Below are 27,096 nucleotides of genomic sequence, written 5' to 3' on the forward strand. Positions count from 1 at the left end.
AGCTATATTAGCCATGTTTTTGCATTAGTTGCAAAGAAATAGGCTGGGAAATTTGGTATTGTGTGCAGCCTACCACACACTGAAAGTTAGGCCTGGTTAAGGTCCTCTCCTTCAGCCCGCTTAATAGCCAGGACCAACCATCCATCATCATGCATCCATCCATCTATCCTCCAACCATTAATTTTTAAATTCAATATTTATTTGGTGCCTACTACATGCTAGCCACTCTACAATATGTGCGCCCCTGTCCTTGCGGAGGTTGCAGTTGAATGAGGGGAACAGACCTCTATAAATCATTATACCAAAATACTGAGACTTACCAATATAGAACATCAAACGGTGTTCAACACTTTAACACACTATCTTATTTGTGCCCCCAAATCCCAAAATGTGCCCTAAACTCTGGCCAAATCAGACAACTGACCACACCTCAAATATGTCATGGCAATTTATGCTACTATGCTTTTGCCTGTAATGTCCTCTACCTTTCTGTACTTATTTTAATATTTTTGCCGTGTGTGCAGAGTTACTTGCGTTCTTCTCATTCCTCTCTCAGCAGCCAATTATTCCACAAATATCTACGGAGTACCTACCATGTGGCAGACACTGAGCCAGGTTCTGGGATAGACTAGTGAACCAGACACCTTTGGTGCCTACTGTCTCCAACACGTCATTCATGTTTGTTGACTAAACAAAGATGAACACAATCTAAATGCCACTGGAGCCCGTCTTGGGCTCCGTGAGTAGGACAAGGACAGAAAGGAACATTTATCTACCAACTCCTGTTTATCTACCAACTCCTGTTCCCCACTGGTAAAGGGTGTTACTTCTCTCACACTTCCAAGTAGGCACATGCACCACAGTGGCTAAAGGTTCTCAGAGATGCCCAAGACCAGGGCATCAGAGAAGCCTGGGGACAGAAAGCCAGTGCAGGTGAGGGGAGGTGCTGGCAAGTTATGCCTGGTTGCCATAGCAATGGCCGCTGGTAGGAACACGTGGTGAAGGGGATGTGAGGTGGGACATAAGAGGTGTGTGGTTTAGGGCCGAAGGCTCAGAAACATGCCCTCCAGCTGTGCTGAGGTCACGTGTTGACTGACCAAGAGTCAAACACACAACTACAGCCCTTCCTTCCACTGCGATAACCAGTGAATGACACTGGAACAGGCAGAGACCCTTTGACTGGAGACCCCGCAAGAGGAAGAAAGGGAGGCTTTAGGGTTCAATTTAAAGTATATAAAAAAAGTGTATGAAACAGTTTCTTACGTAGGGTGTAAGAAATTACCTGTCAGCAAAATGAAGCCTGGGACTTGCCTCTATATTCTAACAAATGGGATGAGAAATGTAAGACAAATTCTCTTCTGGTTAGATAAGCTAGAAGAGGCTTATAATTCAGTGTCTACACAGAGCACTTTGCACGCAGAGTCCAGGGCAATGTTTGTGGATGTTGCCTGGGACCAATATAATGACCAGAGATTCAGAGGGAGTAACAATAGAGCATGGCTTTCCAACATTCATCCAACTCCCATCTCACATATCCTTCATATAAAATGGACAAAACTCTGGAATCAGGTATCAGTGGCTTCAGTAGGATTGCCTTTGACCTCTACCAAAGATCCACATTTCTTCGAAATTGCCACCATGGCACAGGAAATGCCTCTTACTTACTACACTGACTTCTCGGAATTTCCAGCTATCAAAGTCATACATCCAGGATTCTATTTTACTATAGTCTAAGAATATTCATTCATTCAAACACAATTTTCCAGCCCTTACTCTGTACCAGGCAGGCGCTAGTCTCTTAATGTTTGAAGTCAAATACCTGAGACCTTCACACAGACCTGCCCACCACAACAAATACTTACAGACAGATGCTCAGGTTTTGCCAAGTGATTTTTTTAACCTCAGGAAGAAAATCTCCATGTCAGAATGCAAGTGTAAGGTCATTCACAAAAGGAAAAGTTTCCTTCCATACACACTCAAAATGATTTTCCAAACTCCACTAATGGGGCATACAATGAGGCCTATCAATGAAAGCATAAGGAAGAGAACTGAACCCTCCAGCATCTAGGGCAATATTAACAAAACTGTTGTGATCAAATCAACCAGCACACACAGGCTACCTTCCGGGGGCGGCCTTCGTTGTCTAGTGTCACCTCAGGGGTCAGTGTTGATTTCAAGGCTGGAAGAGGGCTTTTAACTGAGCCTCTCGACTGCGCTGACGACTGGTAGCTGGTACAACTGATTAGGCACGGCGGAACAACATATTGGAAATTCTTATTGCATTTGTGATTAAGAGATGGTGGACTCCCCAAGGAAATAAAAGTTTGGTCTTGAGATGAATTTGTGAGCCCTACTTCCAGCAGAGGACCAGGAGCTGGCCTCCCTGCTGCTTTAGTCTTTCTTTCTCTCTGGGGCTTAGCTCACTACAGTCCCTCATCCCATTCTCCTTAGAGAGGTAGGTGGAGGTGGTGACTCAGCTGGGCTTCCTAATTTTGACAAAGCAGTATTTGTTGATCTGTGTGGTCCCCAGATGCCATCTCACCAGCTACTGGGACCAGGGCATTCTAGGCTCGAGCCTTTAACTGGCTCAGGTTAGTTTGGGTTAATCGGCAGCGCTCTCTCTATCCAAATGAAAACAATTAATCTATATGTCTAATGGGTATGGACAGGGCACCCTTGGGGACACTTCAGCTATCATGCATTCATTGTGTGACTAGAGAAAGGCAAGGAGTTTTTCAGGCAAGGAAACTTCCTGAAATGAAGTCTACTTGTCTCAGGCCCATCCCCAGAGACAGGGAAGGCTACCATAGGCCTTGTTTCATGACTATGTTTTCATCGTTTTAGAGGGCAGGGAAGAAGACCTCCCTTGTCAGTCTGAGGCATATTAAAAACAGTCAACTGGAGGGCATATTTCTGTTCAAAACTGTATGGGCAGCTACAATCCTGCTTCTCAAGCTTTAATTTGCAAACCATTCACCAGGGTAAAATATTGATTCTGATTCACTAGGTCTTGGAGGCAGCAAGTGCTGAGATTCTGAACTTCTATCAAATTCCCAAAGTCCCAGGCAATGCTGAGGTTGCTGGTCTGGGGACTGCACTTTGAGCAGTAGGTGTTGGACCATATCTCTGCTGTATTTCATCTTCTTGCCTACCCCATGCCCCAGATTCAATAGATAACATTTATTTAGTACTTTGCAAACCTTTCTCCAGTTTACTATTGAGGAACTTGAGGCCTAATCAGTTTCTTGATTAGGTTACCTGGTGTATGTAGGTCATGTGGCTGGTAAGTAGTGGACCTGGAATTCAAACTTGGGAAACCTGATTTCAGATCACATGCCTCTAACCATCACACTATATTGCCTCTCAAATGCAAGACGGATGCAAAAACAAAGGCATAAGAGTGTTGATGCTGTATCAGAACCCCTGCATACTCCACTTGTAAAGGCTGCTTGGAGTCACTAGGCACTCCTCCGCCACCACACACAATACACACGGGTAGTTTTAACCACCAAAATGCTGGTTAGGATCCAAAAAGTAGATTCCCATTTTTGCTTCTATCCACCCTAAAAGCACTAAAGTGACCTCAACGTGGCTGAAATTTTCCAGCTCTGAAAATTAACTCAGGCAAGAAATTAACTGAATTATTTGGTTTGGAAAACAAACAGCTGGTAGGAGATGGGCTTTTTCTGAAATAAAGATTCCAGATGCTTGTCAGGAGCATGTCGATCCACTGGTGGGAAGGAAGGAAGGCAGGGAGGGGTTCTTCATGAGCAATCAGATATAAGCACCTGTTACCACAAGCGAGCATGATGTTGATGTCGTGGGCTGAAAGGCCACTGCCTCTGTCAATAATGCATGAAGAAGAGATGTGCTGGGCAGATCTGTTGCCACCTAGCAGTTACAGTAAATATGCTTTCGGAGTCATTTATGATTACTTGAAAAGCCATGGTGTTGCACTTCATAGAGGGCCTGCTCTCATAGGACAGGGGGAACCAGTCTTATCCATAAATTGTGAATTCACTTATAGTCAGTGCCACAGTTGGGACACAGAGGAATGACATTTAATGCTTGGTGGCTGGTACATGGGAAGAGGTATGGGCTCACTACTCATCTCTTGGGCATTATTTGCAGGGTCTGGGTACAGAGGGATAAACTAATCAATGAAATCAGGCTAAACTGGCTTTCACAGAGATATTAAAGAAGAATTAGAGTCCCCATTCAAATGGTGAGCTCAATCTTGTCTCTGTCTTTCCTCCTCAAGGCTCCCTCCAGGAGAAATTTGAACCTAGGAAGGATTCAGGAAATGACTGAACTGCAATGAAAATTTTAGCTACTTTGGCCTACCAGAAATTGGGCCCTCAGGAGCGATAATGTCAGGGTGGTTATTAAAGGAACAAAGAGTACGCACTGGGAGTCGGATGGACCTGGGTTTGAATCTGAGCTTTACCAATTACTAGCAATGTGTCTTGGGCAAGTCACTTAACCTAAGCTCAGTTTCATCATCTTAAATAAGGATAATACCTCACAGGATGGCGAGGAGGATTATACAATATATAGGAAACACTTAACACTTAACACTATGGTGTTAAGTGTTTCTGGACCATGGTTAAGTGCTCAACAAACCACTGTTGCTATTCCTTGCCTATTTATATTATTGTAATTATTCCTATAATTAACAGGATGGAGAAGACAAAGGCATGTTGCTCCAAAATGGTAACTCTCCAATAAAGAATGGCTTCTTACCTAAAGATGCATATAAATATAAACTGTGAACTAGAGTCATTTTAAAATGCAGAAGAGCATATACATCATACTCTCTAATAATAAGCATTTTTTGTTCAACTTTTCTAATGCAAGTTGGTGTAAAGTGTTCAGGGCCTGTGAAAGAATCCTCATAGGGTTAAAATGTTGTACTTTATTTTACATGAGTAATACACACCTTTGAGTTACAACCCATAATGCGTTTCAGTTTAAAAGATAAGTCATTTTCATGCATGACTGGACTTCATTAAGGAGCGAAAATGGGCTGTTACTAAAATGTCAACACAATTGTCCCCCTTGAAGCTTAGTTTATCTTGAAGTATTTTTACATTTTCAGCACTTCTTTGTGTTTGTTTCTCCAACAGCATAAAGATCCAGCCGTGGTTAATTTTCAGAATTCAAAAAAGACTTCCCCTCAGTCATTCTGAAGAAAATGACCAATATGGGGGGTGACTGGAGTTTTGGTCCTCAATAATGAAAACTTGTGTCCCAATACCTTCTGCAGTTCTTTGTATTTCACCATGAAACCGTTCAGTTGCACTGTTGTTCAGTGGAAAATGCTCTCATGACCTAAATCCACAAACCAGAGAGTTTTCTAGCAAGGAAAAGGTCCCGGTACGGTCACTTGGAAGGCTGCACTTCAGGCTAATTGGAGAATGGGAGAGAGATGGCAGCTAATCCTTGCCTGCTCGCTATGAGCAGAAGGGGCTAGTTCCTCTTTTTCTTTCCTCCTAATGTCTGGGCACTTCCCCCCTCTTCTCTTTCTCCATCAGGAAGGGTATCATTCCGTATTCCATCTGTATTAGGAAAAAGAAGCTTCTTAAGGGTTTGCCCTGTCAGCTCTCTAATCTTTCCCTTCTCCTTGAGGCATGAATAATTTTAACATTGCCAATCCCTAAAAATCTATTCTTTCTGCCTGTCTTTTTTTTCTCCCACTTTGCAGTGTAGAGTATCATCCAGCAGCCCTGATAAGAGGATAATGAAACAATCCCTTCTCAACCGGATCGGGTGGCTGTCAGAGTAAAGTGACACCACCTGTACATCCTTGACATGCTACCCCAAGCTAATTGATGGCAAACAATGGTAACTGTCACCTGTGCACTAAGACAAAGAAAACATACTCATGTCACCTGATGGGAGAGCTACCTGGCAACCGATAAACAAATGCGTTAGGGAGATGTCCTATTAAGGTAAGAGAGGGTACATCTCTGAAGAACGTGCCTATTAACTCTGAGCTTAAGAGTGCTGCTGTTCACTGGGGAACAGAAATAAATAAGGTAAAATGAAAATTTATTGATGTCTGGACAGTTACATGAATATTCAGGTTCTCTTACAAATAGATATTCCCACATGAGCTCCAAACATCTATGTAGGCTGCTCAATTACATTTCCACATCATGCAGCTGGATTTATAGCCAGGAAAGAAGTTATTAGTTTTTGGAAGAGGATACATGCTTACATGCCTTTCTGGAATACATGGCAATACAACTAGAAGATAACGGCTGATGTCATGTATGTAAATGCCAAAGGTTACCATCAAACATTCTGAAATACCAGGTGTAATTAACTTCATGTTAGGAAAAGCTTCTAAAACATCTGCATTTCAGAACAGACAGTTAGTTACAAGTAGAACGGCATCACCTGCAAGCTATCTCATATTCTCTGGGACCAGCATCTCACGCAGCCCTCTTGGGTCTTTCCAGACAATGCATGACATATCTAACCTCAAATCTCATACCTTAGCTTTCTTTCCTTCACTTCCCAACCTACACACTTATTCGCTCGCAGAGAGTTAGTTATACCGAAAGTCATTAAACTAATTTGAACCAGCAATCAACTCAGACAACTCTGAAAAAAATCCAGTATTGCCTGGATTTCAAGATGGTGGACTCCCCAAGGAAATAAAACACAATGTGCTATGTTATCCCACTCTGAGCAGAGTAGGAGAGCAGAAAGAAAGAAGAAAGATGGAGCAGGAATGGACAACCATTCCTGGAAGTTCTTACAGGAATGTTCCTCATCTCTTTTTTTGGAAATAAAGTCTGACTCAGTCAAAAAAACAGAAATTTTAGTAAAAAAACATACTGGGTTCTCCAACTCCTCATTATTCATCCCTTAGCTATCTCCTACCTGTATCATGTTAACCACAAAAGATGTTTCCTCCCTTTCAGATACTGCTGAGACAACTCGACCCACTCTAATTTCATGTGACTTCTGAAAACATTTCACAGAGAAGGCTTTCTGGAAACAGATTTTTAGCACAGATAGCCAATCCAATTTTTAATGCAATATTCTTTCAGCCAATTCAAGAGCTGATTTACCAACTCTGAACTCTTCCAGGATACCTCTCCCTTTCCTAGCTCTGTACGACGGAGTTACAATAGCCCTTTTGGGGAACTGTGCTATAGTGGGGAACTGAAGCCTGCAATTACCACTAACCCTGGGAAAACCTCCATAGATGAAGAATTTGGTTTGCTTGTGATTCCAGAGAATCCCTTCCCTCTTTTTTCACACTTTGCCCATGAAGTGGACACTCTTCCCATTTTTGCCTTCAGATACTCAGTATTTCTTCCTAGTTTACTTTCAAGATAGACTCTGATAAGTCATTTACATGTTATCCTGAATTTATGCCCACATACAACCTTTCTCAAGGAATTTATAGGCTTTTCTTTACCCGTGGAATGGACAGTTCAGTCTTCAGTTATATGAACTTCAAGCATCTTTGTTGCTGGTAGAAAGTTATTTTTGAGGAAGTAAGCATCTTTCCTGTTGGAAAGTGACCACATGGGTTCCTAAAGTTCAATATTTCAACTTTTTGCTTTTCTCCTGGACATTAACATATATCTACAACAGACATGGATTTTAGAAAACATAATCCTGGATAGTCAAGGGTTTGAGACTCTTCTCTTTTTAGGAAAAACAGACCTGGCTGGAATTAAACTATGACTGCTTCCTCTCATTGCTCTGTCACCCTTGGGCTCATCAGAACCAGAACCACATCTTCCCTGTCTTCTGGCAGCTTCTTCCTAAGGGGGAGCCACAACACTAAGGGCTTACACCTTCCCACCATGGCCCAGGCTGCATCTGAAGGTGTTTGCTTGCAACATGAGGACTTTACTGCTGATAATTCCATTTGAAAGCCACTATATTCGGGGTTCCACAGAATGCCCAAGGGAGGACTAGGAATGCTAGGCAATGGGCAGTACAAGTAGTCTGGATCCCTTCAACTAAAACAGCTCTGCTGTGACCTGTTTTAAGCACTGGGACTTATAAAAATCTCTGCAAACCCATGGACTAGAAAACTACTAAAATATTTGCTAAATCTAAAATATTACAGGGATCAACAAAACCTTATGTACTAGAAGATTTTTAAAACAAAATATGATTAAATACATGGAAACCAGGGACTTCCCTGGTGATCCAGTGGGTAACACTCTGCGCTCCCAGTGCAGGAGGCCTGGGTTGGATCCCTGGTTGGGGAACTAGATCCCGCATGCATGCCACAACTAAAGACCCCACATGCTGCAACTAAGACCTGGCACAGCCAGAATAATAAATAAATAAATAATAAATAAATAAATAAATATTTTTAAAAAATAGCCAGGACATGGAAGCAACCTACGTGTCCATCAACAGATGAATGGATAAAGAAGATGTGGCACATATATACAATGGAATATTACTCAGCCATAAAAAGAAATGAAACTGAGTTATTTGTAATGAGGTGGATAGACCTGGAGTCTGTCATACAGAGTGAAGTAAGTCAGAAGGAGAAAAACAAATACCGTATGCTAACACATATATATGGAATCTAAGAAAAAAAAATGTCATGAAGAGATTAGTGGTAGGACAGGAATAAAACACAGACCTACTAGAGCATGGACTTGAGGACATGGGGAGGGGGAAGGGTAAGCTGTGACGAAGTGAGAGAGTGGCAGGGACATATATGCACTACCAAATGTAAATTAGATAGCTAGTGGGAAGCTGCCGCATAGCACAGGGAGATCACCTCTGTGCTTTGTGACCACGAGAGGGGTGGGATAGGGACGGTGGGAGGGAGGGAGATGCAAGAGGGAAGAGATATGGGAACATATGTATATGTATAACTGATTCACTTTGTTGTAAAGGAGAAACTAACACACTATTGTAAAACAGTTATACTGTTTTACAGTATAAAGATGTTAAAAAAAAAAAATACATGGAAGCCGTAAGCTTCCTTGATCTCTCTCAGTAATTGATGAATGTCCCAGATGTAAATACAAAGCAGTGGCTGGCAAACCTTTTCCATAAAGGGCCAGATAGTAAATATTTTAGGCTTTGCAGGCAAGAGGCAATGTCCTCAATTCTTTGAGCAACTGTTCTCACTTAAAGGCTAAAAATCTTTTCTACATTTTACATTTAAAAATCTTAAAACCCTCCTTAACTCTCAGGCCATGCAAAAACAGGAGGCAGGCAAGCCAGATTTGACCCATGGTGTTATACATTACCTGTTGCATGTTAACTACTAAGAACCCTCATGAAAAGACTGGAGAACTGTTTTGAAATATGGAAAAGCAATTTGAAGTAAGCAAGTAGTCAAGAATAGTTTTCTAGACACCTTGTAGTGTATTTTGAGAAAAATGACATGTCCTGGAAGAGTCTATTTACAAAATGACATCAGGAGGGACCAAGGTTATACCTCAGCAAGGTCAACACAATGATTGTGTAAAACTGTGTTGGTCAAAGTCATCAATCCTATTTCTTTTATCCTCCACCTACCTCACCCTCACAGATTCAACGTTGATTAAGTTCATTTATCAACCAGGCACCTTTCCACTCTGTAATGACCAGCCTAAGTATACTTCTAATCTTTATGGCAATCGAAAAATGTCTAATGTACAGATCTGAAGTTGGGTCTTAGAATATGGGAGTTCTGAGTCCTCATCTTGACTTGAATTCTTCTCAGAAGGAATACTTTATCTCAGGACAGCTATTTCTAAACTCCAAGTAGTAGCACCCAGTACTAAAAGGAATGGATAGAAGAGGTTCTAGTCCCTGTCACAGACACGGACTTGGTTTGTAAGTAATTCTCTAAGCTTTTAAGCAAAGAGGAAGGAAAAAAAAGAAAGGAGCATCAACTGAGCATCTAACAGAGGCAGGGAGTGTACTGAACTCTCATATGTGAACTCACCTAATTCTCACAATTAGTGAGAATGGAATCAGTAACCTTACCACCATTTTACAAAGAGGAAAGGTAACCTCCCCAAACTAAACATTCAGTGAGTGGAGAGGCAGGACTGGGGCTCAGATTTAGCCCCACATTCTTTCTGTCATAGCACACTGGCCTATTAACAACAAAAACAAACAAAAAACGGTGTCATTTTTGAATACACAAACACTGGTACCCATCAAAACAGAATTTGGACTTTGTGATTCTGGGTGCATTGCCACCCAAGTGAATCAGTGGGCTTCTGATTCCAGTTTGTTTTTCTCTAGAGACCTACAGTAGAATTTAAAAAATGCTATGTGAACTACTGGGCAAATTACTGAAATATAAAATATAAAGAACTGTATTTTAGTTTTCTTTTATTCTACTAAACGATGCTTATTAAATTTACAATTTGTTTAGGCTTCCATATTTTCCCCATTCCTTAAACAATGGGAGTGGTGGGTAATTTTTGGCACCTGTTTCCTATCTGCTTTGCAGGGTCATAATATATATTTTTCTGGTATTTGGATAAAAGTAATAATATTAACTATAGATGCTGAACACTTACTGTGTACTAGGCACTGTTCTGAGCACTCTGTATGTCATTTAATGTATGTCAGATCAGTAACTTATCTCAGTAAGAGGGAAATAAATTTGACTTAGAGGAAGAAGTAACATTTCCGCTTATAAATGTTCTATTTGAGCATAGATTGGCTACACAGCGATCAGGGGGCTTGTACAAAATGTGGCCAGTAATGTGACTTAAGAAAAGAGACACTAAATATTGCCTATCCTTACTTTTGTGTAGATATGACCCCCAACTGTCTTAGTATTTCAGAACTATGGAACCTAGATCATTATTTTACCAAATGCAAAATCTTCTGGGGCAGCTGATGCAATTCATTTTCACGAAGTGTGTCCATTTCTCAGAAAACTTGATAAGCATCCCTGTGAACCTGTCTGAGGAGCAAACCCTTATGCACGCTGATGAGAGTTTATCCCCTTTTCTTTTCAATAATGAATACAGTTGACCCTTGAACAATGCAGGTGTTAATTCATGTATAACTTATAGTTGGCCCTCAGTATCCGCAGTCGTCTCCGCAGTTCCTCCACATCCAAGAATTCAACCAACCACAGACTGTGTAGTATGGCAGTATTTACTATTTTAAAATGTCCATGTATAAATGGAGCAGCACAGTTTGAACCCGCCTTGTTCAAGGGTCAACTGGGTAGTTTACTTTCTGCAGTCTCTCCTATAACATGGGAATAGACCTTTTATTAAATCCCCAGAGAAAGGTTCCATGAAGATTATAAATCCCTGGCTTTTTAGGATGTGGCTAGGTGTTAACAGATCTTTAGGGTAGGACTCAGCTCTTAAATCAAAGATGATGAGAGTCAGAGCAGAAGCCAGATGTGAGCAGCTAAGTTCACTAAGAGAGAACAGGATTGGAGTCCAAGAAGCTAAACTCGGGTAGCAACTAGAAACAATGTCATGAAAGTGAGGCTAGAGCAGCCTCGAAACTTAGGTAGGAAAATTAAGACCCCAAGGAGGCAGCTGTAACTTCTGATGGATAAATGCCTACTGTTAGAGAAGCGTTAATGGTTCAAGACATGGCCAGGGCACCTGAAAGGAGCAGATAATCCTCTGACAATATTGAGGAAGACACTATAAAAGTCAGTCTTTGCAGTCAGTGCTGTTGGTGGCCTGGAATGGGTCAATTCCACGAAATCCTCTTTATACAATGCCTGCAATATGCTCCCTTTTTACTGTTAACAGCAAAACATGACAAGTAATATTGAAGCTAATGCAGTAATGTCCTTCACTTTAGAGTTTTATGCTATTCCTAACATTCATTTTCAGTGCTCATACAAATGTAAAAAATGAACTTTCACTGTGGCTACAAACACCTTGAAAATGTCCAGTTTCTTTTTTGTTTATTCTTCACATGAAAGAGACATAACTACCTCTTTCCCTCTTTCCTTGGAGCAGAAAGTCAAAACTTTGGACCCAGAAGTTTGGACCATAATTTCCTAATCACAAAAGCTACTAGCTCCTCATTCCACAAATTCTATCCTGAATTCTATCCTGCCATCTATCTGCTTCCTAAGACCTGCTTGGGGTACACTTCAAAGTAGATCCAACCTTTCCTTCCCACACCCCATTTGAGCGCCAACAAAATAACATAAAATGAGAGAAAGGCGAAATACTGTATAAAGGCAATGAAGACTTTGCCCAGTGAGAACACAACTATAATCATCCAGCTTCACTACCTTCCTCTCCTCCTCCATAAGGTGTGGAATTCTTTTTGCTCACCCACAAAAATATTTTTACAGCAAAAACTTGTACATATTATAAAACTGAATAATTCAGCTTAATCTTGTGTGAAAAACTAACATGAATACAAGGGAATAAGTGGATATGGAAAACTGAAGCACCAAATTAGGCGGCCTGTAAACATATAAAGTCCCTAACATTAGCTGCATACATACAAATGTGCCCTGTGCTTGCTGGGAATCAGAATTTAATTTTTTTTAGTTGGGTGGTTGGTTATAAGATCTTATTCTTAACCAAAATATGAGCAGTGCCATTATAACTCTGGTGTGGGAGGACACGCTTAATATCAATCTATAGGGTCACTATAATAAGAAACAGAAATATACACTGCAGGGCATTTTGCTCCCCACTATTTGATTCTGTTTTATTATCTTTGTAATTATTTAATTGTAAGTACCGGAGCAGCATTATTCCATTTATCATTATAAATATATAGCATATCAGCAATATCATAAAATTCCCTTTTGTGGACAGAGTTCCATCAAGCTGTTTTCAAGTGATAAATTTGCTTCATTTTTTTTTTTTTTTCCGGTACGCGGGTCTCTCACCGCTGTGGCCTCTCCCGCGGCGGAGCACAGGCTCCGGACGCGCAGGCTCAGCGGCCATGGCTCACGGGCCCAGCCGCTCCGCGGCATGTGGGATCTTCCCGGACCGGGGCACGAACCCGCGTCCCCCACAACGGCAGGCGGACTCCCAACCACTGCGCCACCAGGGAAGCCCTGCTTCATTTTTAAATACTTCTTTTTTTGTTTCAGCTTCACTGAGGTATAACTGACATATAAAATTGTAAGATATTTGAAGTGTACATCGTGGTGATTTGCTATATGTATTCATTGTGAAAGGATTCCCCCCATCTAGTTAATTACGGGCAATTCTTATTTTAACTCCACCAGTCAAAATTCGGATCATGTTTTGCTAAAAGTCACATCCCCACACTTTATGATCCCGGAGCAATGGTTTACCAAGTGTGGTCCCTGGACACACCTAGTGTCACCTGAGAACTTGTTAGAAATACCTGGCAAAAAATTCAAATTCTGTGACTCACTCAGACCTACTGAATCAGAAATTCTGGGGGTGGGGCCCAGCAGCCTATTCTCATAAGTCTTTCAGGTGATATAATGCCTACTAAAGGCCGGGCTCAGGGGCAGGGAGGGCGAAATCTATAGTTTAAAGCTATCAGTGCCTACAACAGAGAAGGATGAGGCTTGCTCCTACCCTCACCGATCCAATGCGATCTCTGGACAAACCACAGACACAAGAGACGTTACAAAAACAATGCAAGATTTTGACAGCAGTTTAAGGAAACATCAAAGAGACTTGACAGTGACTTTATTGTCAAACGTTTCCCTTTAAATCCTTTCTGTAACCCCAGTATCTGCCTCCTTCTTGGTGTTGGCCCATTAGTGTTGGTCCAACACCAGTTCCAAATTGTTCTGTCCCTTTTTCACCTCTTGTGAATTCTAAACAAAGCAATGCTTTTGAAAATAATGCAATTAATAACTATTGCATTTTTTACAGTGCACTATGCCTTCTTAAGGACTTTTACATAGATCATGTTATTTGATCTTCACAATTCTCCTATAAAGTTTAACCTACTGGGAAATTTGTGTGCCAATTTAGAACCTTCTAATAATGTCCCTGAATTAACAACCACTATTTGAGAGTAGGCTATATGAGGCACATTTATATGAAACTATTTCTAGTCCCTGCAACTCTGCAAGCTGTCCCAAGATAGCAAATATACTCAACTCAAGAATGCAGAAAATGCATTAAAACGAAACATTAACTATTACATTAAAATGAAACATTAACTATTTCTTGAAGTATGCTAAATACTGTATGAAACATTACATTAAAATGTAACATTAACTATTTCTTGAAGTATGGTAGATATTGTATGGATTTAATACAGTGCTATATATTTAAAAAGTGATGATATTGTAAAAAAAAAAAGTCATGATATTGTAAGAGAGAAGCTTTCATTTTCTAGTAACGAGGTGAAGGGAAGGGAATGACAATACAGTCATCCCTCAATATCCTTGGGGGATTGGTTCCAGGACCCCCCGGCAAATACGAAAATCCTTGGATGCTGAAGTCCCTCTGTATCCTTGAGTTCTGCATCTGAAGATACGGAGGACCGACTATTACACGGCTTCAAAAATTCCTGCCCTAGGGGCTTCCCTGGTGGCACAGTGGTTGAGAGTCCGCCTGCCGATGCAGGGGACACGGGTTCGTGCCCCAGTCGGGGAAGATCCCACATGCCGCGGAGCGGCTAGGCCCGTGAGCCATGGCCACTGAGCCTGTGCGTCCAGAGCCTGTGCTCCGCAACGGGAGAGGCCACAACAGTGAGAGGCCCGTGTACTGCAAAAAAAAAAAAAAAAAAAAAAAAAAAAATTCCTGCCCTAAACAAGTCTTTGATTTTTTTCTACAATCCCCTATGATATCTGAACATAACACATTTTTTCTCCTGAAAAATCTAGTTACATTCAAAATTGGGATAATTCAATAGGACTTATAAGCTCTAAAACATCATTATTTTATAACCCAATAGAAGTGGTAACAATAAAATCCCCCCCATTCTTGCAGATTTCCTTGTTCCAGTTGCATTAGCTCTTCACCTCATGGGTGGTTTCTGTGGGACTCAAATATCTCAACCACACTGGCCTCTGTGATGTCTTCATGGTTAAGGGCATTTGCAAAGGCCATGTTTTATGGAGTCTGTGGTACAGTTTCAGTTTGGAGGGAGACGTAATTTTTATGATCACTCACGGGACAGATCTTCTTCCCCAGAGCATGCTTTGTTACTGAATGGACTCTCTGCCAAGACCAGGCACTGGTCCAGGCTGCCCATGATATTGCAGACTCATTAATTATAGGCTTATCCACTTTATTAGCTCATTGAGGGCGCTGATGGGAAGATCTACACAGGCATTTAGACTTGAGTGTGGCATTCACACCTTGATCTACTGGCTATGAAATACTCCTCCCTCAGATTACCAGATAAATCACCTACATTTACAGGCTGGCCTGGGGCATTATCTATCTGGGTTACAGAACTTCTGAACAAAAGCACAGAAAATATAAGTGAGCCATCCTTGAGAATTACTCATCACTGCCCTGGCCTCCCTGTTAGATCACAAAATTACTCTCAGGTTAACCCAGGAGCAGGGTTGGGGAGCCCTGGGTTTTTCAGAATAGTAGACAAGTAAACACCTCAATTTAAAATCTTCCTCAGTGTGACCTCAAGTAATATTTGGCTGCTTTAACTTGGGGCACTATCTTCTTCCAAAGAAAAAAAAGTATTTTCGTGCAATCCTTTCCAATCAAACTCTGTCTTATCAACTGCAAAGTTTGTTTCAATAAGGGAAGCCAATATGTTAGGAGACTTGCAAGACTTGTATGTGTCAGAACTGCCATCTTCCCTGTTCACCTTAATGCTCTGCAAACTATTCCTACCTTGGAATCTTACAAATCACTGTCTCCTAGCCACTTAAAATTTCCATTTCAAAACCATGACTTCTTCAAACCACAAGTCCCCAGTCATTGTGGTTTCTAAAAAATCAAGATGTTCATGCTAAACTATTTTTGATCCTTTGCACCCATATACACTCAACAGGTTTCCATCAAAATATTTCTATGATAAATCAATTTACTAGCACTTATAGGTATAAGTTCTTGACAACCTTTAAACAAATATTTTCTTGATTTTGTATAATAGAATGTTAAGGGAACGACTCCAAATTCTTTTTGCCATTTAGCCAACTGTTAATCTTCATTAAATTACCTTAACACTTCAGATTTTACATTTAACTAATTGATGAACAGCTTCCTTTTCTTTTGGCATTTTTTGCTGTTTGGCTTCCTTCCATCGGTCTTTAGCACAAGTTTGAAACTGGTGTGAACATGCACTGCTGGTAACTGCATTTCTAGAACTATAAAAGGAAGGCTTACAATTTTTGTTTTAGTTTTCCATTGGCTTGTTCTGCTCTGTTTGTTGCCTACTCAGCAAAACAGAGAACATAATCAACTAAAAAAAAAAAAAAAAAGTCAAGAGCAAAGAAAGTAAAATAGAGCCTGAAGGAAGCAGGAATAAAGAAAGAAGCAGGGCAGATAAACTTTCATACTTAAAAGCTAACTAGAGAAGTAAAATTCTAGGAACAAAGTTAAGCAAGATGGCCACCTGCCTGTTTCCAATATTCCCAGAGCCACAGAAAATTCGAGTCAATGTGAAGATGCTCTGTTGACGCCGTGGTAACCTAGGCTCCTCGTCTGCTCTGGCAGCTCGCCTGCCACAGTTAGAGGCTCAAAGCTAACAGCTTGTTTTGAAGATCAAATGCAGAAAAGCATCATGAACAAAAAGAGGAATTCTGTCTGGAATGACAAAGCCGTTTCAAACTAAACCTCTTAAAAAACTTTAACAATACTAACAGACATCCAAAAGCACATATCAAGACAAATGTGACTCCTAAGTTTTGAAAGTGAGCCCTATACTGTATGCCACATACAGCAAAGGTACTAATGTTTTTCATAGACAAAGATATCATGGCTTCCCAAATCCATTTCCAAGATGTTTAAATGCAACAAGACCAGCCCATCACCATAAACTATTTTTTTATATTGGATGTTGGGTCATTTTTCAATCAATTCTGGTTAGCTCTTACTCTCTAATTGCTGGGTTCCGGCTATTTATAATAGTAAGATCATGGATTTATGGACTAAATAAGTAGGGAAATGCCCTAAAGGCTGTTTTAAACTGATTGCTAATTTAATGTGCTAGAATAAATGTTCATATATCAAATGTTTGGCAAATCAAACAGACATATGTGCAAACAAAAGCTAGTCACACTTTTTCATGTATATATCTAATATAAAATATTTGGGTGCTGGTAACATTGTACATTGGCATATTTCATGTGTTATGTGTACCTGCACCCAAAATCTCTGTCAGATTTGGTCAGTCTTTCAAATAAGTTTTAATCTAATCTCTTATAGTCTCAAAAAGCTGAGGCTTTGTTTTCTCCAAGAATAAGTACCCAAAGCAATTGATAAAGGGCTACCAACACTGGGACAACATTAAGGATGTCTTGATGACTGACCCTCTTGAAATATTTGCTTAATGCCTTTTCCCCTGCATTTGGATCAGCTGAGAACTGTGAAGTTTAAAAAGTTATACAAGCTTGTCTTTCTCCTATTCCACTGTTATGCATCAGTAAATTCTTCATTCTTTACGGCTTATTAGGACTTTTAAAAAGAAAAAGCAATCTGCTGCCAAAACCTGGCTCTGGAACCAGATGCAGTGGGAGAAGAATTTGTAATTCACAGAAAACAGAAAATTCCCATTGTTTGGAATGTGGAGCTGGTGGGACTTTTGCTTTCATGTTCATAGCATGACAGTAAGAGCTTTCCATATATGAGGATGACTAACCAATCATGTTTGCACAAGTATATCACCATTATAGAGAGTAGAAAATACACAAAAATCCAGGCTAAGAAAGTAAATGAAAAAAATAACATCCTTATTGCATATTAATCCTTTCTCATTTTTCACTGCATACATAACATTTTTCTAAATGTAGAGTCATCTATTATTCAAACCTAGGCAGAAGGAAGCTATTCTGGGAGTGCCATCCCAACCCTCCTCCCCCAGTGGTTGACAAACATTAATGGACATTCTTACAAGTTGATTTACTGATGTGAAATTTTTTCTTAGAGACCTGGGGCTTCCTTTTACAATGCAAAGACAACAATGACTCTTCCATTAGGGGAAACATTTCCTCTGAGTCTAAATCAAATTAATAAATTTCAGATACCTGGGAGGGTTGGGTACACTGAACTTTTGGCAGAAGTCCAGAACCTAAAGAGTTAATGCATTATTTTACTTTGTTTCTTTATGAGAAAAAACAGTCTGCTGCCAAACCCAGCTCAGGAATCAAATGTGGAGGACAAGAGGGGGATAATTTGCAGTCTACTGATAAAGTGAAATACAGATGATCTTAGAAGCATTTTTATGTGTGCATTTCCATTAACGAAAGTGAAGGGCCTAGAGAACGGTAGTTGATGTGGTTGGGTCTGCCTTTGCTGACATTACCTGGATAGAGGTCAGGCCCGGGCCCTGGGGAGCATCCCACAGCCCTATCGGCAGCATCTCGTGGGGAAGTGGCGGGCTGCAGGGGTTGCACGGTGAGGCAATCTGTGAGCAGGTCAGGATGGAGCTCTGCACTGGACCGCAGCTAAGAGAAGGAGAAAACAGAAGACAGATGGAAAAGGAAGGCTATTCCTTGGAATACTTTTCTGGAAAGGCTATCATGCTGTAAGGCTCAGGCAATTCAGTCCACAAATATTTATCAAGCAACAACTACAGGTTAGGCATGGGACTTACAGAGTCAATAAACGGGTCAGCTTTCTGATTCTAATAACACCTGGCAGGTGTTTCAGGAAAAATGTGACTAGAGGCAGATTTTACTTCAATCCTTGATATTTCCACTTCTGGGAACCCAACTTCCTATTATATTTTCTTTCATTTGCTCTGTATCCTATCAGAACTTGTAGTGATAACAAAAACAAACTCAAGTGTATTTAGTCTATACTGTAAAGTGCACTTTTTCTTTTAGTTTTTTTTTTGTATTTTGTTATACAGCAGGTTCTTGTTAGTTTCCTATTTTATACGTATTAGTGTATGTATGTCAATCCCAATCTCACAATTCATCCCACCACCACCTCCCCCTCCGTAAAGTGCTTTTAAAATACAGAGATACTATCATGAAAATATCTTAGAGATAATTAAGAATGTCCATTGAGATTTGACACCTGTAGATTTTACATGAGAGGAAAATACACAAGTTAAATTTTAAAATATTATGGAACATGGTAACAAGAAAAACCAAAGTCATTACAAGCAACAAACTATCCCAACAGTAAATCACATTAAAAAATTAGACTTCATTTTATCACAATAACAAAATTAATTCTTTGTAGATTAAAGAGCCATAAAAATGGCAGAATAAAGTACGGGTGCAAAGTTATCTAATTTCTTTATGAAAAAGAATTTTATAAGTGTAATTTGAATTGAAAAAAAATCACAATGGAAGATTGAGTTACATAAAAATACCAACCTTCTGTTTGTCTAAAAACATAATATATTTAAAAAATCTAGAAATATATTTCTTACAGATATTGCAAATAGTTATCTTCAGTGTTTAAAGAGAACATATAAATTGATTTTGTCTTCATCAAGATAAAACTAACCCTTTAGATACAGGGCTTGAGTATACTTACTCATTCAACAATTATTTATTGAGCATCAGACACTCCTCTAGACTCTAGAGATACTGTCTTATGGAACTTATACCCTAGAGGGGAAGCAGATGATGAACAGTAAAATATATGCCATAGCAGATGGTGATAAATGCTATAGAGAAGAGTGATTCGGAGAAGGGAGACAGTGAGTAGGGATGAGGGATAGCAACCTGAGACAGGGGGATCGGAGAAAGTCTGCTGGAGAGGGCACTGGAAAAAAGCCTTGATAGAAGTGAGGGAGTGAGCCCTGCAGACAGTTGGGGGAAGAACCTGTTGCTGTGTGGTGTGCTTGGATTATCTGAGGGATAGTAAGGCAGACATGGAGGGAGTCTGGGGCTTGGAGTAGAGAAACAGAAAAAAGCCGAGATGTAAGTGGGGGAGAGAGGGAGCAAGTTTAGTGTCCCTCTCTGTCTTCCTCCCAGATGAGGAGATCAGAAAAGGGCCTTCCAGATCATTTAAAGATCCTAAACATTCCCTAGTCCAGGAATTATCAAATGAGTGAGGAGGGAGGCACACAGCAGAATCTCCTGGGAGGGAACTGACTCACTATACAGCCCTTGACAGGAACAAAAAGTTTTAAAAAGGAGAAATAGAAATGAAAATAAACATAAACAATGTTCGGTGCAATTGTAAAGAAATGCAATGCTAAACTTTTTTGAAAAACTTATCTGTTTTACATTTGGTGGTGTATATATGTCCATGCCATTCTCTCACTTCGTCCCAGCTTACCCTTCCCCCTCCCCGTGTCCTCAAGTCCATTCTCTACGTCTGCGTCTTTATTCCTGTCCTGCCCCTAGGTTCTTCAGAACCTTTTTTTTTTTTTTTTTTTAGATTCCATATATATGTGTTAGCATACGGTATTTGTTTTTCTCTTTCTGACTCACTTCACTTTGTATTACAGACTCTAGGTCCATCCACCTCACTAGTGGGAAGCAGCTGCAGCGCACGGGGAGATCAGCTCAGTGCTTTGTGACCACCTAGACGCGTGGGATAGGGAGGGTGGGAGGGAGACGCAAGAGGGAGGGGATATGGGGATATATGTATACGTATAGCTGATTCACTTTGTTATACAGCAGAAACTAACACACCATTGTAAAGCAGTTATACTCCAATAAAGATGTTAAAATAAATAAATAAATATTCTACATATTTAAAAAAAGAAGAACTTATCAAATTATCCAAAACTTAAAAAAAGAAGTAGTTGTAGTGAAGGTAGATTGAGAGAAGCATTCTTAAACACTGTTGGGTGGAGTGTATACTGTTTCAAACTTTCCAAACGGTACTTGGGAATATTTTTTTCAAGACCCATAATTGAAATCATTTGTTCTTAGAATTCGCCTTAAGGAAGTAGCCAGAAAGGTGAAGGAAGATTTACACCCAGTGCTGTAGTTTGATATATAGCATTACTGTTACATTAATTTGATGGAATATTATGCAACCATTAAAATGATGCTCATGAATATAAAAGCAAAACACAAAATTATGTATACAAAATGATAACAATTACATTAAAACAAAGACAAAATACTGTAAGGAAATGTAATCCAATATTAAAAGTGATTTTTGTTCTTAGAAGCAATATCATGAATTTATTTCCTCTGTTTTCTTTTTATCCTTTCCTCTGCTTTCCAAATTTTCTACATTCCAATGACGTGTTGGAGCTGGCTTGCACCAATCCAAGAATACCAATTGTGTGTACTTTTTCCAAACTTTACTTGCAGTGATGTCATATTGATAGCTTGAAATTGGTCATGGTGATAACATTTACACTATGGAAATTGACAAATGCTACAAACTGGGGCTTTTTCATCTGGAAAGCTGGGTGTTAAACACTACAAGCACACCACCGACAATGACTCTGATCAGAAAGAAAAACATACGCACAGGTACAAAACATCAGTAAGTTACTATTAAGAGAGCAGTATTTCTTGGAACTGAAAAAGCTTCATAAAGAGACAAACACATGTCCAGGTCTTAGTCCAAGAATATGAAAAGGGCACAGTGACCCTAAGTATAGGGAAGAAGCGTTTAACACATGTACTGAACAAGACATAATTTCCTCAGCTTAGCCATATTGGAATGTCTGACCAAGACTATCTGAGTTAATGCCTAACCCTCTCAGGGGCTTTGGAAGGTATGTTTGTTATTTTGGTACTAACCTAACACATGCCACGTAAGAAAAACTGGAAATAAACCAAGGCTTAGAATGAGTTCTGGTGATCACTTTTAATTTAACTTTCATCGTTAAAATGTGATCTGGGGCCCACATGTTCTACTAAGAGTAGACATGAACATCTCTCTGCTTTCTATTACCAACTATTCTAGGGTTTTACAGATATGAGTACTGATGAGGTCTTTCTAAGGAATTTCACAGCCATGGTTACTCCTGGATCCAATGAGTACTGATGAGGTCTTTCTAAGGAATTTCACAGCCATGGTTACTCCTGGATCCAAAGGCAGGCAATTCTTCCTTAGCTGTGACAAGTATTCATGTGTTCCAAGAGTGTGATTCCATACAGCTTTGTGGTGAGAGTTAATTTGGTTTTCTCTGGGACTAGACATGGTTCTAGAAAGTGCTTCTTAAATTAAATAAGCCTCGAGGACTTTTTTTTTTTTTTTTTTTTTGCAGAAGGTCCTCAAGGACCTTATGCAAAATTTCCGAAGGACGGCCATATGCATAGAAATGCAGTAATGATATGCAAATTTAGTATCCCTCTCTCCCTCCCAGATTATTAGACCAGGAAAAGGCCTTCCGGATCATTTAAGGCTCTTAAACATTCTCTAGTCAAGGAATTGTCAAATGGGTGAAGCAGGAGGCACACAGCAGAATCTCCTGGGAGGGATATCTTTCAATATACTATGGTTTTATATTTGGAGTAAGAAACCCAATTATTTATACAAAACAACATCTTCTTAGCTCCTAGGAATATAAAAAAGAAAGAGGAAACTTTTTCAATGGGGGATGGTCTCTAATTGTGGTTCTCAAATCTGGACATGCATCAGAATCACCTGCAGGCTCCAATGCAGAGCTAATGATCCATTGGGTCTGCAGTTCATTTCTGGAAAGTTCCCAGGTCATGATAATGCTGTTATCTGGGAACAACACTTTGGAACCACTAAGAATCCTGATGAGAAGATTCTCTAAGAATCCTGATTATAGAAGGGTTGAGATTTTTCTGGTTATGAGAAGAGGAAATGAATTGTAGAAATAAGGAATTACAAAAACCAAACTGTCCTTATGACATAAACCTCACGTAACCATTTCTTATTATGTCTCCCTTCAGACCTCATAATAATAAATGGTTACATGAAGTTCATTTCTTAAGAACAATTTGGATGTTTATCCTTTCACAGGGATAAAAAAGGTTAAAAAATTTCAATCCATTTTAATACCTGCCCTTAGAGGACAACAAGGACTTGCCCTTTGTGGAGCCTTTACTGTTCTTTATAGAAAGAAATGGAATTTGAACAACCACTCCCTGTGCCCCACTCATCAGCTCATCTATTTTAAGGGGCTGTTGTGCTGCACAACACCAGGGATGTTTATTCATATTGCAATCTATGTGAATGGCACCCCTAGAGTCGTTCAACTCAGCTGCCCTAACCACACCCTATTAGTTCCTGAGTAGCACTGCCCTTCTTTATCCTTCTCTTTCATTCACTGAATAAGTATTTCTTGGGCCTCAACCATATGCCAGACACTGTTCTAGGGGCTTGAAATACATTCGTAATCAAAACACACAAAGATCCCTACTGAGGAGTTTATGTTCTAGAGGAGGGAGTAAACAGTAAATAAATGAACTAAATAAGTAAGTTGTATAGAAGGTGGTAAGTGCTATGGAAAAAAGAAAAAAGGAGAAGGGTAGGTGGGATTGTTATGTTGGGGAGAACTGTGGTCTTGTTGAGAAGAGATTCAAGCAAAGACTTGGAGGAACTGAGGAAATTAGCCAAGTACATATCAAGGGGAAGAGAGTTCTAGAATTAAGAGGCCAGCGAGGCTGGAGTGGGGTGTGACCTAGAGAGAGAAGTAGGAGATAAGTTCTGAGAGGTGAGGTGGGGGCAGAGCCAGATCACAGGACCCTGCAGTACTCAGTTAGGACTTTGGCATTTAGCCTTAGTATGGCAGGAAACCCTTATAGGGTCTTCACCATCTGCTTCCTGGGAGGCTCATTTCATCCCCTATTATCTATAGCCTCATAGGCACTGTGTCTCCCTTTCGTTGAGAGTCCATATGAGTTGTAGTGTATGGATACACTGATGGTTAGTTTTGTGTCAACATGGCTGTACTATAGTACCCAATTATTCAATCGAACATTAGGTGTTGCTGGGAAGGAATTCTGTAGATAGGGTTAACATCTACAGCCAGCTGACTTTAAGTAAAGGAGATTATTTTCTATAACCTGGGTGGGCCTCATGCAATCTGTGGGAGCAAAAACCTAAGGTTTACCTGAAAAAGAAGAAATTCTTCCTTTGGACTGGAGCATTAGCTCCTGCCAGAGTTTCCAGCCTGTGGGCCTGCCCTACAGATTTCTGACTTGCCAGTTCCCACAACTGAGTAAGCCAATTCCTTGAAATCTATCAATCTCTCTCTCTCTCTCTATCTGTATCTATAGATATGGATATAGATATAGATACATACATATAGATATCTCCTACTGGTTCTGCTTGTCTGGAGAAGCATGACTGATACAGATCCCATTAGAATGCACTTTGAAAGACACAACCATATGACGATTATTTCCAATAAGCAAGGAAAAGAGGATCATGCACATAAATTCCACAGGAAAGGGCTGGATGTACAGAGTCACCATGACACAGTTTCAAAGACTGTATTCCATTTCAATAAAATATATGGAATCCGTGAAGTGTACTTGACACTGTGTGCCTCATAGCAACCCTAAGAGGCACACACTATTGTGATTTCCATTTTAGAGATGAGAAAGTTGGAATGACACATCCGGGAAAGGTCAGACTTGGATTTAGGTGTCAGAATCCCAAACCAGGCTCTTCAAAGTTACACTATACTGCCTCAAGAAATAACCCACCCCCAACTTCCTCCTTTCCTGTACCACATCACATACATTCATACACTTCCTTCTTCCTCTTAGGACTTTTAAGTATTTTAGCCAGGAGACTGTCATTCAGATTGGCCTAGTTGGGGAAAGAGCAAAGGGTCCCTAGGTTCTCCAGAAAAGTTCCTGGAATATCTCATTATCACTGTGTAGATTCTGACACCATGCCCTTGAGGAAAAGGGGTCTTTGTTGGAGTAGAGACAGAGAAACAAAAAGCACCACTGTTTGGTTTTCATTTCCCCTTCCCCAGAGGCTTGTCACCTGGTTCAGTCCTGGGCCAGTAATATGAATATCTGCAGTTGGGAAAAATAAAGCATGGCACCCAACATTCCTTAAGATCTGCATCCTAAGCACATGCAGAGTGGCCCCAGGGCTCCTGAAAGTAGATGATCTTAATCCAGGGGCGTCCTGACCTCAGTACTCCTCTCCAAAAGAGGACATCTTACTTCTCTCTTCTCCTGAGTCTCTGACTCCATGCTCCTCCCTTGGGTCCTCTTCCCCTTCCCATCCCTTCCCTGATGTTCTCTTTGGCCCTCACTCCTGTTTCTGTGGAGCTCAGCCAGACTTTGTGGGGATGACATTCATATCTCCATGCTTTTAGACGAGGGGTCAAGGAAGGCCTCTGGGAGGAGAGGACATTATGGACCGTGACCTGAATGAAGTGAGAGAAGCAAGATGGTAGAAAGAGCATTTTATGTGGATGGAACAGAAAGCAAAGAAATCTAAAGAGGGAACGGGCTGGTGGGTTCTAAAAACAACCACCTGGAGAGGAGGGAGCAAGGGAGCAATGGGAAAGATGTGGCTCATGGGGTTGGAGAAATAGCCAGAGTCAGGTTGTGTCCAGCCTTCAACACCGGTAGATTTAGCACAGTAATCCCTCAGTATCCAGGGGCACTGGCTCCAGGACCCCTGTGGATACCTACCAAAATCCACGTATGCTCAAGTTCCTTATATAAAATGGTGCAATATTTGCATATAACCTATGTACATCCTCCCATATACTTTAAATCATCTCTAGATTACTTGTAATACCCAATAAAATGAAAATGCTATGTAAATAGTTGCAGGCACATAAAACATTCAAGTTTTGCTTTCTGGAACTTTCTGGAATTTTTTCCCTGTATTTTTGACCCATGGTTGGTTGAATCCAGAGATGCGGAACATGAAGATACCGAGGGCAGATTATTTGATTTCATTGTGACAGCAACTAATGGGAGGCTGTGAGCAGGAAAGCAACTGGTTTGTCTTATAATGCGAAGAGATAACTCTAATTATTGTGTGGAAAACAGACAGTAGGAGGGCAAGAGAGCCCAGTTAAGGGCTATCTCAACGATCCAGATGGGAGATGCCGAAGGCCTAGAGTCAGAGGCGGTGACTTTGTTTTTTTGTTTTTTGTTTTTGGCTGCGTTGGGTCTTCATTGCTGCGCACGGGCTTTCCCTAGTTGCGGTGAGTGGGGGCTACTGTTCGTTGCGGTGCGCGGGTTTCTCATTGCGGTGGCTGCTCTTGTTGCAGAGCATGGGCTCTAGGTGTGCAGGCTTCAGTACTTGCAGCATGTGGGTTCAGTAGTTGTGGCTCGCGGGCTCTAGAGCACAGGCTCAGTAGTTGTGGCGCATGGGCTGAGCTGCTCCGTGGCATGTGGGATCTTCCGACCAGGGATCGAACCCGTGTCCCCTGCACTGGCAGGTGGATTCTTAACCACTGTGCCACCAGGGAAGTCCCTGGTGACTTTGTTTTGACGGTGGAGCTGAATGAGGTGTGAAATATGAGAGAAGAAGGAGAGTCAAGGATGGCTCCAACTTTTGGCCTGAGGAACAGCAAAGGAGAACAGAGGAGTAGGTTGGAGGTAAATCAGCAGATTGGTTTGAGACATGTTAACTCTGAGATTATTCTGGGACATCCTGGTGGAAAGAATCTGCAGGCAGCTGGAAATCAGAGGGCAAGGTTCAGGGAGCAATATGGGGCTGGAGGGACTTCCCTGGAGGTCCAGTGTTTAAGACTTTGTCTTCCAATGCAGTGGGTGTGGGTTCGATCCCTGGTCGGGGAGCTAAGATTCCATCTGCCTCGGGGCCAAAAAACCAAAACATAAAACAGAAGCAATATTGTAACAAATTCAATAAGGACTTTAAAAATGGTCCACATCAAAAAAAAAAAAAAAATGGGGCTGGACTGCTAATAGTGACTGCTAGGCATTACCTCTCCCTCCAGGCCCTCTTCCCTCATCAATCCATACTGGGATTTCAGGCAGACTCTCCTAAAATAGAGTTTATTATGCCATACCCAAGAAACAAATATCTTCTCCTCTCTTAGTACACCAGTCCCAAAAGGCAAAGACAAGAAGAGCTTCTGTGACGTGATTCCACCACATACCAAGGATAGATATTTCCCGTAGGCCTCGACAAAAGCCTCTGCTCCTTCAATATCTCGCTGTCTGCAAATATCCCA

General features: G+C 40.7%; 1 protein-coding gene across 9 annotated transcripts in view; it reads right to left on the minus strand.

The window, feature by feature from the left end:
- The window catches only part of GLIS3 (GLIS family zinc finger 3), a 537,331-nt gene that overhangs the window by 58,683 nt on the left and 451,552 nt on the right, over positions 1–27,096 (minus strand). For all 9 annotated transcript variants that reach the window (XM_055087181.1, XM_055087186.1, XM_055087184.1 and 6 more), the window contains one exon: positions 18,373–18,514. In XM_055087181.1, coding sequence (XP_054943156.1) covers positions 18,373–18,514 — 142 coding nt within the window. The remainder of the gene's footprint in view (positions 1–18,372; positions 18,515–27,096) is intronic.

The sequence above is a fragment of the Physeter macrocephalus genome, chromosome 9 (assembly GCF_002837175.3).
Source record: "Physeter macrocephalus isolate SW-GA chromosome 9, ASM283717v5, whole genome shotgun sequence".
NCBI classification, from domain to species: domain Eukaryota; kingdom Metazoa; phylum Chordata; class Mammalia; order Artiodactyla; family Physeteridae; genus Physeter; species Physeter macrocephalus.